The sequence below is a fragment of the Delphinapterus leucas genome, chromosome 2 (genome assembly GCF_059928025.1).
Source record: "Delphinapterus leucas isolate spDelLeu-1000000601 "Yukka" chromosome 2, BTC_Dleu_Yukka2, whole genome shotgun sequence".
Taxonomy (NCBI): Eukaryota; Metazoa; Chordata; class Mammalia; order Artiodactyla; family Monodontidae; genus Delphinapterus; species Delphinapterus leucas.
Window position 1 is genome coordinate 89,112,085 of NC_143130.1, and position 13,232 is coordinate 89,125,316.

Genomic DNA, 13,232 nt, shown 5'->3' on the forward strand with positions numbered 1-13,232 from the left:
GTGAAATCAAACACTGTAGTGAGTAATAAAGTTGTAGCTTTACTCAATACTGTAATGTGCTGATGAACGCGAAACAGAATATCCACTGCAAATCAGTGACATTGAGGGAGGTTTCACTTAGAAAACACTCTACAATATCAGATGGGGTGAGGGTCCTCACTTGATTCAGAAGGATAAAATCTCTGCTTAGGATTAAAAAGGGAAAGACGTGGGTATCTGGGAAGCAATAAGAGAATGGAAATAAGCAGTACCCGAGTCTTACATTAGAGAATACGTGAACCTGGAAAAAGTGGTGAATACCAATGACTGCCATGTGGCCTCTGGATCTAGAAGGATGGAAAGTAGGGTAACGCAGGGGATCACAGTCTAAGCGTTAAGGTGTGCTACCCCATCAGGGGAGCCTGATAACAGGCTCAGTTCTTCACCTCCCCACCTCAAATTACCCAAAGAAAACTGCTAATGGATTCTTTCATACCATGAAGGAATGGGTGTTACTAAGTTTACATACAAGCCATTTACATAGAGCTTCATGTTAGAATAATTAATGTAATTCTAGGTAAGATTATCTGTACTATGTTTCTATTATTGTTAGGAGTTGAATGAGGGATAGGAAGTGGTGTATACATTCTACAAAGGTAATTACATAGGGAAATTTTTGCAATCAGAGTTTTATTACCTTAAATTTCTTTCTCTAGATCTGAATCCCAAGTTTATGTTTTTCCATGATAGAACATGAGAAGAAACATTACTTTCCCACTTAAATCTGTTAGGATTATGTATAGCAAGTTTTTGAAGGAAACATAATCTAGCAATGTTTCTAGTAACTTTGTCAAGCCATATAATATTATTTTGAAGAAACAGATTTGACCCGAAGATATTAATGACCCACTACATATATAGGATTATCCTTAGAATAAACAAGGATTAGAAATCTTTTTATCTTTAAGCAAGCTATTCTCTAGAAACTACTGGCTTCCTAAAATTAAAATGCAGTTATTAAGTAATAATGTTTTTGACATCTTTATTGGAGTATAATTACTTTGCAATGTTGTGTTAGTTACTGCAGTATAACAAAGTGAATCAGATATATGCATACATATATCCCTATATCCCCTCCCTCTTGCGTCTCCCTACCACCCTCCATATTCCACACCTCTAGGTCGTCACAGAGCCCTGAGCTGATCTCCCTGTGCTATGCAGCTGCTTCCCACTAGCTATTTTACAGTTGGTAGTGTATATGTGTCAATGGTACTCTCTCACTTTGTCCCAGCTTACTCTTCCCCCTCTCCACGTCCTCAAGTCCATTCTCTACGTCTGTGTCTTTATTCCTTTCCTACCCCTAGGTTCATCAGAACCATTTTTTTTTTAGATTCCGTATATATGTGTTAGCATATGGTATTTGGTTTTCTGACTTACTTCACTCTGTATGACAGACTCTAGGTCCATCCACCTCACTACAAATAACTCAATTTCGTTTCTTTTTATGGCTGACTAATATTCCATTGTATATATGTGCCACATCTTCTTTATCCATTCATCTGTCGACAGACACTTAGGTTGCTTCCACGTCCAGGTTATAGTAAATAGTGCTGCAATGAACATTGTGGTACATGACTCTTTTTGAATTACAGTTTTCTCAGGGTATATGCCCAGTAGTAGGATTGCTGGGTCGTATGGTAGTTCTAGTTTTAGTCTTTTAAGGAAGCTCCATACTGTTCTCCATAGTGGCTGTATCAATCTACATTCCCACCAACAGTGCAAGAAGGTTCCCTTTTCTCCACACCCTCTGCAACATTTATTGTTTGTAGATTTTTTGAAGAAGGCCATTCTGACCAGTGTGAGGTGATACCTCATTTTAGTTTTGATTTTCATTTTACTAATGATTAGTGATGGTGAGCATCCTTTCATGTGTTTGTTGGCAATCTGTATATCTTCTTTGGAGAAATGTCTATTTAGGTCTTCTGCCCATTTTTGGATTGGGTTGTTTGGTTTTTTTGATATTGAGTTGTATGAGCTGCTTGTATATTTTGGAGATTAATCCTTTGTCAGTTGCTTCATTTGCAAATATCTTTTTCCATTCTGAGGGTTGTCTTTTGGTCTTGTTTATGGTTTCCTTTGCTGTGCAAAAGCTTTGAAGTTTCATTAGGTCCCATTTGTTTATTTTTGTTTTTGTTTCCATTTCTCTAGGAGGTGGGTCAAAAGGATCTTGCTGTGATTGATGTCATAGAGTGTTCTGCCTATGTTTTCCTCTAAGAGTTTTATAGTGTCTGACCTTACATTTAGGTCTTTAATCCATTTTGAGCTCATTTTTGTGTATGGTGTTAGGGAGTGTTCTAATTTCATTCTTTAACATGTAGCTGTCCAGTTTTCCCAGCACCACTTATTGAAGAGGCTGTCTTTTCTCCATTGTATCATCCTGCCTCCTTTATCAAAGATAAGGTATGTGCAAGGGTTTATTTCTGGATTTTTATTTCTGGTTTATTCCTGGATTTTCTATCCTGTTCCATTGATCTATATTTCTGTTTTTGTGCCAGTACCATACTATCTTGATTTGTGCCAGTAGCTTTGTAGTATAGTCTGAAGTCAGGGGGCCTGATTCCTCCACTTCTGTTTTTCTTTGTCAAGATTGCTTTGGCTATTTGGGGTATTTTGTTTTTCCATACAAATTGTGAAATTTTTTTTTCTAGTTCTGTGACAAATGCCACAGGTAGTTTGAAAGGGATTGCATTGAATCTGTAGAATGCTTTGGGTAGTATCATTATTTTCACAATGTTGATTCTTCCAATCCAAGAACATGGTATATATCTCCATCTGTTTGTATCATCTTTAATTTCTTTTGTCAGTGTCTTATAGTTTTCTGGATACAGGTCTTTTGTCTCCTTTGCTAGGTTTATTCCTAGGTATTTTATTCTTTTTGTTGCAGTGGTAAATGGGAGTGTTTCCTTAATTTCTCTTTCAGTGTAGGAATGCAAGAGATTTCTGTGCATTAATTTTGTATCCAGCTACTCTACCAAATTCATTGATTAGCTCTAGTAGTTTCCTGGTAGCATCTTTAGGATACTCTATTTATAGTATCATGTCATCTGCAAACAGTGACAGTTTTACTTCTTCTTTTACGATTTGGATTCCTTTTATTTCTTTTTCTTCTCTGATTGGCTAAAACTTCCAAAACTATGTTGAATAATAGCAGTGAGAATGGGAAACCTTGTCTTGTTCCTGATATTAGAGGACATGGTTTCAGTTTTTCACTGTTGAGAACGATGTTGGCTGTGGGTTTGTCATATATGGCCTTTATTATGTTGAGGTAGGTTCCCTCTGTGCCTACTTTGTGGGTGTTTTTTTTTTTTTGTATTAGAAATGGGTGTTGAATTTTGTTGAAAGCTCTTTCTTCATCTATTGAGATGATCATATGGTTTTTAATCCTTCAATTTGTTAATATGGTGTATCACATTCATTGTTTTGCCTATATTGAAGAATCCTTGCATTCCTGGGATAAACCCTGCTTGATCATGGTGTATGATCCTTTTAATGTGCTTTTGGATTCGGTTTCCTAGTATTTTGTTGAGGATTTTTGCATCAGTGTTCATCAGTGATATTGGCCTGTAGTCTTCTTTTTTTGTGATATCTTTGTCTGGTTTTGGTATCAGGGTGATGGTGGCCTCATAGAATGAGTTTGGGAGTGTTCCTCCCTCTGCTATATTTTGGAAGAGTTTGAGAAGGGATAGGTGTTAGCTCTTCTCTAAACGTTTGCTAGAATTACCCTGTGAAACCATCTGGTCCTTGTCTTTTTGTTGGAAGATTTTTAATCACAGTTTCAATTTCAGTGCTTGTGATTGGTCCGTTTATGTATTCTGTTTCTTCCTGGTTCAGTCTCAGAAGGTTGTACTTTTCTAAGAATTTGTCCATTTCTTCCAGGTTGTCCATTTTACTGGCATAGAGTTGCTTGTAGTAATCTCTCATGATCCTTTGTATTTCCGCAGTGTCAGTTGTTACTTCTCCTTTTTCATTTCTAATTCTGTTGATTTGAGTCTTCTCCCTTTTTTCTTGATGAGTCTGGCTAATGGTTTATCAATTTTGTTTATCTTCTCAAAGAACCAGCTTTTAGTTTTATTGATCTTTGCTGTTGTTTCCTTCATTTCTTTTTCATTTATTTCTGATCTGATCTTTATGATTTCTTTCCTTCTACTAACTTTGCAGGGTTTTTTGTTCTTTCTCTATTGTTTTAGGTGTAAGGTTAGGTTGTTTATTAGAGATGTTTCTTGTTTCTTGAGGTAGGATTGTATTTCTATAAACTTCCCTCTTAGAACTGCTTTTGCTGCAACCAGTAGGTTTTGGATTGTCGTGTTTTCATTGTCATTTGTTTCTAGGTACTTTTTGGTTTCGTCTTTGATTTCTTCAGTGATCTCTTGGTTATTTAGTAGCACATTGTTTAGCCTCCATGTGTTTGTATTTTTTACAGATTTTTTACTGTAATTGATATCTAGTATCATGGCGTTGTGGTCGGAAAAGATACTTGATACGATTTCAATTTTCTTGAATTTACCAAGGCTTGATTTGTGACCCAAGATATGATCTATCCTGGAAAATGTTCTATGAGCACTTGAGAATAAAGTGTATTCTGTTGTTTTTGGATGGAATGTCATATAAATATCAATTAAGTCCGTCTTGTCTAACATGTCATTTAAAGCTTGTGTTTCCTTATTTATTTTCATTTTGGATGATCTGTCCATTGGTGAAAGTGGGCTGTTTAAGTCCCCTACTATGATTGTGTTACTGTCTATTTCCCCTTTTATGGCTGTTAGCATTTGCCTTATGTATTGAGGTGCTCCTATGTTGGGTGCATAAATGTTTACAATTGTTATGTCTTCTTTGTGGATCGATCCCTTGATCATTATGTAGTGTGTTTCTTTGTCTCTTGTAATAGTCTTTATTTTAAAGTCTATTTTGTCTGATATGAGAATTTCTACTCCAGCTTTCTTTTGATTTCCATTTGCATGGAATATCTTTTTCCATCCCTTCATTTTCAGTCTGTATGTGTCCCTAGGTCTGAAGTGGGTCTCTTGTAGACAGCAAATATAGAGGTCTTGTTTTTGTATCCATTCAGCCAGTCTATGTCTTTTGGTTAGAGCATTTAAACCATCTACATTTAAGGTAGTTATTGATATGTATGTTCCTATTACCAATTGTTTTGGGTTTGTTATTGTAGGTCTTTTCCTTCTCTTGTGTTTCCTGCCTACAGAAGTTCCTTTAGCATTTCTTGTAAAGCTGGTTTGGTGGTGCTGAATTCTCTTAACTTTTACTTGTCTGTAAAGGTTTTAATTTCTCTGTCAAATCTGATTGAGATCTTTACTGGGTAGAGTAATCTTGGTTGTAGGTTTTTTCCTTTCATCCCTTTAAATATGTCCTGCCACTCCCTTCTGGCTTGCAGAATTTCTGATGAAAGATCAGCTGTTAACCTTATGCAGATTCCCTTTTATGTTATTAGTTGTTTTTCCCTTGCTGCTTTTAATAATTTTTCTTTGTATTTGATTTTTGATAGTTTGATTAACATGTCCTGGCATGTTTCTCCTTGGATTTATCCTGTATGGGACTCTCTGTGCCTCCTGTACTTGATTGAGTATTTCCTTTCCCATGTTAGGGAAGTTTTCAAATATAATCTCTTGAAATATTTTCTCAGACCCTTTCTTTTCTCTGCTTCTTCTGGAACCCCTATAATTTGAATGTTGCTGCATTTAATGCTGTCCCAGGAGTCTCTGAGACTGTCCTCAGTTCTTTTCATTCTTTTTTCTCTATTCTGCTCCCTGGCAGTTATTTCCACCATTTTATCTTCCAGCTCACTTATCTGTTCTTCTGCCTCAGTTATTCTGCTATTGATTCCTTCTAGAGTGTGTTTCTTTTCAATTATTATGTTGTTCATCACTGTTTGTTTGTTCTTTAGTTCTCCTAGTTCCTGTTAAATGTTTCTTGTATTTTCTCCATTCTGTTTCTGACATTTTGGATCATCTTTATCATTACTCTGAATTCTTTTTCAGATAGGTTGCCTATTTCTCTTCATTTATTTGGTCTTGTAAGTTTTTACCTTGCTCCTTTGTCTGTAAGATAATTTTTTGTCATTTCCTTTTTTTTTCTTCTGTTGGGTGGGGCTGTATTCTTGTCTTACTGGTTGTTTGGCCTGTGGCGTCCAGCACTGGAGTTTGCAAGCAGTTGGATAGAGCCAGGTCTTGGTGCTGAGATGAGCACCTCCAGGAGGCCTCACTACAATTAATATTCCCTAGGATCTGAGGTTCTCTGTTATTCCAGCTTTTTGGACTCAGAGCTCCCATCACAGGAGGTCGGTCCTGACCTCCGGGCTGGGAACCAAAATCCTTCAAGCTGCATGGCATGGCAAAAAAAAACCAAAAGGAGCAGTACATATCAAAGAATAAACAAAATATATTAGGAAAAATAAAAATATATTTGAAACAACTGCAACATGGTAAAATAAAACCACAACAGAAAAAAAAAAGTGGGGGAACAAGCCAAAAGGAGAGAACAATAACAGAGTATAAAGAATAAAATAAAATTAGAAAAATAAAAGATTTATTAGGAAAAATAAAAATATAAGTGAATCAACAAGGTAAAACAGAACCCCAATCTAAAAGAGGAAAAAAAAAAAAACCTTGGCTATTGGGGCAGTGTTTAGGTGGGGGTGGAACTTAAGCAGGGGTGGGATTTTGTGTGTGGCAGGACTTAGGTGGGTGGGGGGTGACCTTTGAGTGTGTGGCAGGGCCTCTGCTTAGTACCTACACAGAAGGGGAGAGGCAGTACATGGAAAGGAGGACCTCTGGAGTGTGGAGTTCTGGAGTTTGGAGTTAGGGCCCTGAGTGAGGGTGTGTGGGTGGGGTTTAGGCCCAGCATTGGAGGGAGTCTCCAAGTGTAGTGGTAGGGCCTTGGGTGGGGGTGTAGGGGCGGGGCCTGGGCTCTGCACTGCAGGAGGGAGACTCCGAGGGCAGAGGATTAGGCCCAGGAGCCCATCAGGCTCCCTGGTGCCTAAGTAGACAGGGAAAGTGCTGGCCACATTCCCTTCCATTCCTCTGCACGCCACCACCACTGTCTCCCCCAGGGTCTCCCCTGTCCCCGCTGGACCCCTAACCGTGGGTGAGTTCTGCTGGGTGTATGAACTCCTCCTCCCCCAGCCACCCCTCAGGGGTGCTGGTGCTGGAGGTCCGGCATTTACTTTTGCTCCCCCTTCCCTCCCTCCCACTCCCTCAGGACCCATGCACGGCTGGAGGGGGCCTCCGTGTGCAGAGGATCAGGGCTGGGATCTCAGCAGGCTCCCAGGGGCCCTAGTGGGCAGGGGAATCCTGGCCATGCTCCCTTTTGATCCCCTACCCTCCCAATGGTCCCCCAATTTACCCCTTCAGGCGTGAGATCCCTTCCCCTTCCCCAGCTGCCCTGCAGGGGCGCCAGTCCCATCCTGCCTCCACTTCTCCTCCCCCTTCACTCCCCCCACGCCCCACGTCCTACCTGGTCGCTGGGGGTTCCTCCTGTCCCCTTAGGTGTCCGTGGTCCCCCACCGGTGCCTGGTAGGTGCCCTAGTTGTGTGGAGATGCGAATTCCGCATCCTCCTAGTCTGCCACCTTGACTCCAACCCCAGTAATAATTTTAAAATATTATAATTTAATAACATTTCCAGTATCAGTTAAGATTTCTGATGTGTTTTGAGGAACAATATATGATTCAGCTGGATGAGTGTTCTGCTAGTGTTCTAGGGAACTGAAGGGGTATCCAAGCCATATTGAAGCAACATTTCCATGATTTAACCAGAACAGCTCCTCTTTCATCTGTTCTGTTCATTACATATCACCTATGGTTTTATTTCTAAGAGGATTCGTTGTTAAATATAAATGTATTGAAGCCAGTGAACTAGATAAATAGCATGACCTCTTAGTTTCCTAAATCCACCAAATAAGTGTGGTGCATGCCCATACATTTTTACCAGCATTGTGTGGGAATATCTGTTTTGGTAGGTTAGCTCCTATTTCAAGCTGTACTACGTTTTTAGGTGAGTACAAAACACATAAATTCTATCTATTTTTGGATCTACTTTATGAATAATAAACAATAATGACTTTATAACTGGAATAGAACCCTGAGCCACTTGTACAATTTAATTACCAACAGCATAATATGAAAAAATATATATATAATCATACTCTAGAATATAGCATGGTTCAGTATGCTGACTCTAAAACTTATTTCAGTAGTTGTTAGGTGACTAATATAAAAGCAGATTTCCTTTATTGCCTATGATGTAGTGGTAGCTTGAACTAGTAGAAAAAGTGCTGCACTGGAATCCAGGAAATTAAATTTTTAAATCTGGCTTCCCCAGTAGTTAGTGTGAGACTTTGGGCTGGTCAGAAAATCACTCTGAGCTTCAGTTATGTCATCTCTCTAAAACAAAATAAAACACAACAAACAAAAAACAGGTAAAAATAACATATACTTTCTTTTTTCCTAGAGTTGTTGTGTGTTCTAAAAGTGACATGAATAAGATCCCTAGTAAACTGTGGAAATACTATATAAATGTAATATGAGATTCAATATAATAGAATTAAGATCTGGCCTTCAAAAACAAATTTATCCACTTAGAAAATGATGTCACTTTGAATAGTTACTTACCTCTCTAAGTCTTTCATAAAATTTTAAAAATTACCTACTTTATCTGTTTATTGGGAGTTATATTAGAAAATGCATGTAAAGTTGTTTACATGGAAGTAGGTATATGGTAAGTGTTCAATGGTTACATCTATCATTATTATTTATTATTATATTATTAGTGAGAATGCAGTGTTCCAAAAATTGCTGGCCAACGTGTAGGCTAATGATAAAAATTTTCTTGATGGTGTTTAACTAGAAGAATTCCAGTAATGATATACCCTTAATGTTATCAAAATTGTCCTTGGAACATTGGCTCCCAAAAAAGATTCAGGAGGCTGGAAAGTACATCAATTCCACTCATAAAATAACAAAGACAAGCCATATATAACCCACAAAAATCACAACTTTTTTGAATTCATTATACAGGGTAGCCTTCAAAGCAAAGAATATTACCGGGGAAAAAGAAAGTAATTGTATAATTATAAAGTAGTCAATATATCAATATGACATAACAATCATAAATATTTTTGTACCTAATTAAAATGCTTTGAAACACATTTAATGAAAAATTTTAATACTTAAAGAAGCAATAGACAAATCTATAAGTATAGTTAGGTATTTCAACACCTTATATTCAATAATTGGTCGTATGTGCAGAAAACCAGTTAATGATATAGAATGATGTAGATGACTTGAGCAATACTGTTAACCAACTTTATGGATCTAATTGATATTTATTAAACATTCCTCATAACAACAGCAGAATACACATTTTTCTCATGTACCCATTAAACCTTTACCAACTATATTCTGGGATAGGAAAACATCCTAATGAAATGAAAAGAATTCAAGTCATACAAGGTATGTTTTTAGACCAAAATGAAATTATATTATAAATGAATAACAGAAAGCTACCTGGAAAATCTTCAAATATTTGATAACTAAATAACACACTTCTCAGGAACTGTGGGTCGAACCAGAAATCAGTAGGGAAATTGAAAAGTATTTTGAACTTGATGAAAATGAAAATACAGATTAAAATTTGTGGGATGGACCTCAAGCAGTATTTGGAAATTTAAAGCCTTAAGATGTCTAAATTTGAAATAAGGAAAGTTCTCAAAAACCATGACCTCAACTTCTACTGTAGGAAACTAGACAAAGAAAAAGAAATGAAAACCAAAGTATGCAGAAGAAAGGAAATAATAAAGATCAGAGAGGAAACCAATAAAAGGAAAAACTGAAAAACAGAAGGAATTAGAGAAAATGAATTCAAAAGGTGGGTCTTCAAGAATTCTAAAAACAAGGCAATGCAGGAGGAATTTGAAGCCTCTGTTTCACTGAGAGTAACCATAGCAAAACCAAAACCCAAATGGAGCTTAACATTTTACTTAATTGACTCAGACCCTAAAGGCTAACAAGAGAAGAGACATACCTATTCCCAAGCATAACTACTTTATACCTCAGGTTTTACTGTCCTATTGAAGATGTCCATCTCTCAAACAAAAATTGCAAGACACATAGAGAAGGAATGGAATTGCTGCATTGTTGGGTATGAAGATGTTCAACTTCACAAGGTAGTGCCAAGTTGTTTCCAAACTGGATGTACAAATTATTCTCACATTGTTGATGTATAAGAGTTCTTAAACAACCAATGATTCAAAGAATAAATCACAGGGGAAATTAGAAAATAACTTGAAACAAATGAAAGCAAAAAACACAGTGTACCAAAACTCATAGGATAAAGCAAAACCATTGCTAAAAGACAAATTTAAAGTTTTAAACAAATCAAAAAGCAATATATCAACAACCTAACTTTACATATTAAGGAACTAGAAGAAGAACAACAAAGAAGGAAGGAATTAATAAAGATTAGAGTGGAGATAAATAAAATAGAGAATTGGTAAACAGTAGAGAAAATCAGTAAAACCAAAAGTTAGTTCTTTGAGATCAACAAAATTGACAAACCAGTAGCTAGATTAAGAAAAAAAGTGAGGACTTCCCTGGCAGTCCAGTGGTTAAGACTCCGTGCTTCCACTGCAGGGGGCATGGGTTTGATCCCTCGTTGGGGAACTAAGATCTCATATAAGAGCTCATATGCCTTTCAGCGTAGCCAAAAAAAAAAAAAAAAAAAAAGCACTCAAATTACTGAAGTCAGAAATGAAAGTGGAAACATTACTATTGGCAAAGAAATAACAAGGATTATTAGAGTACTGTGAACAAACATATAACAACAAATTGGATAGCCTGTATAAAATGGACAAATTCCTAGAAACATACAATTTTCCAAGACTGAATAATGAAGAAATAGACAATCTGAATAGACCTATAACTAGTAAGGAGATTCAATCAGGTTTCCGTAATCAGAAACCTCCCAACAAAGAAAAGTCCTGGACTAGATGACTTCACTGATGAATTCTGCCAACATTTAAAGAAGAATTAACACCAGTCCTTCTCTAACTCTCCCAAAAAATTGAAGAGAGGGGAATACTTTCTAGCTCATTTTATGAGACCAGCATTACCCTGATACCAAAGCCAAAGATATTACAGCAAAAAGTGTCTACAGACCAATATCCTCTTTGATGGATATTGATGCAAAAATCTTCAACAAAATACTAGCAAACTGAATTCAGCAGTATATTAAAAGAGTTATACAATCTGACCAATGAAATTTATTCCTGGAATGTAAGTATGATTTAACATATGTTAAATAGCTAGATCTAATGAACGTATCAGTAACGTGAATATCCAAAAGCTGTAGGATACGTTTTCTTTTCAAGCATACCAAAACATGTATAAAAATTCACTGTACCATTTTGCTACTCAGTTTCCTGTGGAGGTATATATAGTGTGGACATTAGGTTGAATTGTATTAGTCAAAGACATGTTCTACAACTTTCTGTTTGGGTATTTCATCACACATGTTAAGTGTAGATCATGTAACTGAAACATGCCAACTTTCTCTACTAGTAAATTATATATTATCTCATTTAATTCTCACACAGCCCTAAGTCTTAGAACCACTGCCCATTATATAAATGATCAAGAATTGTTAACATTATCATTATTATTTCTGCTACTATCTCCTTCCATAAACTTATTACACAAGCATAAAAGCTGTTTTGGGAGTTAGGAGACCTAGATTCTAGTCTGGCTTTCAGTTACTTAACTGTGTATAACCTTAAATAATTCTCTTAATCTTTCTGAGCATCAGTGCAGTCACTAAAATAGAGGGGCTTAACCTAGGTGATATCTAACTTCCATTTTCGGTCTAAGATCCTATGCATTTATGAATCCCAGCTCATATGGCATGCTAATTTCTTAGAAAACTACCACTAAATTTGATCATTTTTTATGTTTATTACCAAAATCTATTAATGCCAGCTTATGCTTCTACTGTTGACATCATAAATGAATTTGGACTCTAATTCATCTTTATTGCTTTATTTAATTCATGGATTTGCACTTTAATTTATCTCTTCATTGCTTAATAGAGCAAGAATTCAAGGTGCTACTTTAGGACTTTAATATTGACATTATTATTATCTACAGATTTCTTCCTTCTTATGACATTCTACTTACTTTGTTTTTAGTATAGTTCTCATGTCACAATTTTACTAGTTCTGGCTATGGCTGTCTCATTCCAGTAATTGCTTTGATTTTATACTGAGTTACTGATTATGAAAAATTTGGAATGGTTATAGAATAATAGCAGGCAACTATGTCATTGATTGCTTTGTGCATGCCAAGTACTATTCAAGAACCTTCATTAATTCATCAAATGTTGGTGTGCTTTCAGTGTGCCAGGCACCATGCTGAGGGCTTGAAATACAAAGTCAAACAAAATATCCTTGTCCCTATTTAATTTTAAGACAATACTTTAAGGTATGTGTATATTATCTATATTTGGCAGATAAGGAAACTAGGACTTAATTAACTTGCCTGGGATAGTGCTGCTAATGAATAATGGAGCCAGCATTCAAATTCAGGTCTGCATGATGCCAAAAACCCATGCTCATTCCACTATAGCAACTGATCTGCCCTTTAAGAAGATAGAGTTACTGACATTATGTAAACAGATTCTAATTTTAAATTGTAACATTAATGTTTTTAATTCCATGTGTGTTTTATTTTTTAAGCCTGACAGAGAAAGTCAAGATTCCTTGTTTGATAGAATTTCAGAAAGTTATGTGTCACTTTTCATGAGCATACCTCTAAGTCGAAAGGATGCATTCTTTCAGGTAAATATAGAAATTAATTATGCTAATTATTTTTATAGCAAGTGAAATATAAAAATAGTTATTTAAACACATATGAGAACATATTTTGTTACTTTGCAAGCAAAACTGCCTAAAATAGAGTAAATAATGATAATATTTTAAAAGTCATGCCCCTCCACCCCAGAATATTATATTCTACTGACTAAAAGCCTTACAGAATCTCCTCAGTGTGGTATATGTATTTGTTTGCATATTAATAATTTGAAAACTATTGACTTGTTCTATGTATAGTCTTGGTATTTTACTTACAAAATTATCATTTTACTTTATAAAGTATCTTGATCTAAGAAGACTTAACTTCTTGTGTTATGCCTA

The 13,232-nt window shown here is 36.1% G+C and overlaps 1 protein-coding gene across 1 annotated transcript in view; it reads left to right on the top strand.

Moving 5' to 3' along the window:
- FAM227B (family with sequence similarity 227 member B) overlaps positions 1 to 13,232 on the top strand; it is a 276,474-nt gene that overhangs the window by 45,829 nt on the left and 217,413 nt on the right. The window contains exon 8 of the mRNA XM_089907263.1: positions 12,777 to 12,878. Coding sequence (XP_089763389.1) covers positions 12,777 to 12,878 — 102 coding nt within the window. The remainder of the gene's footprint in view (positions 1 to 12,776; positions 12,879 to 13,232) is intronic.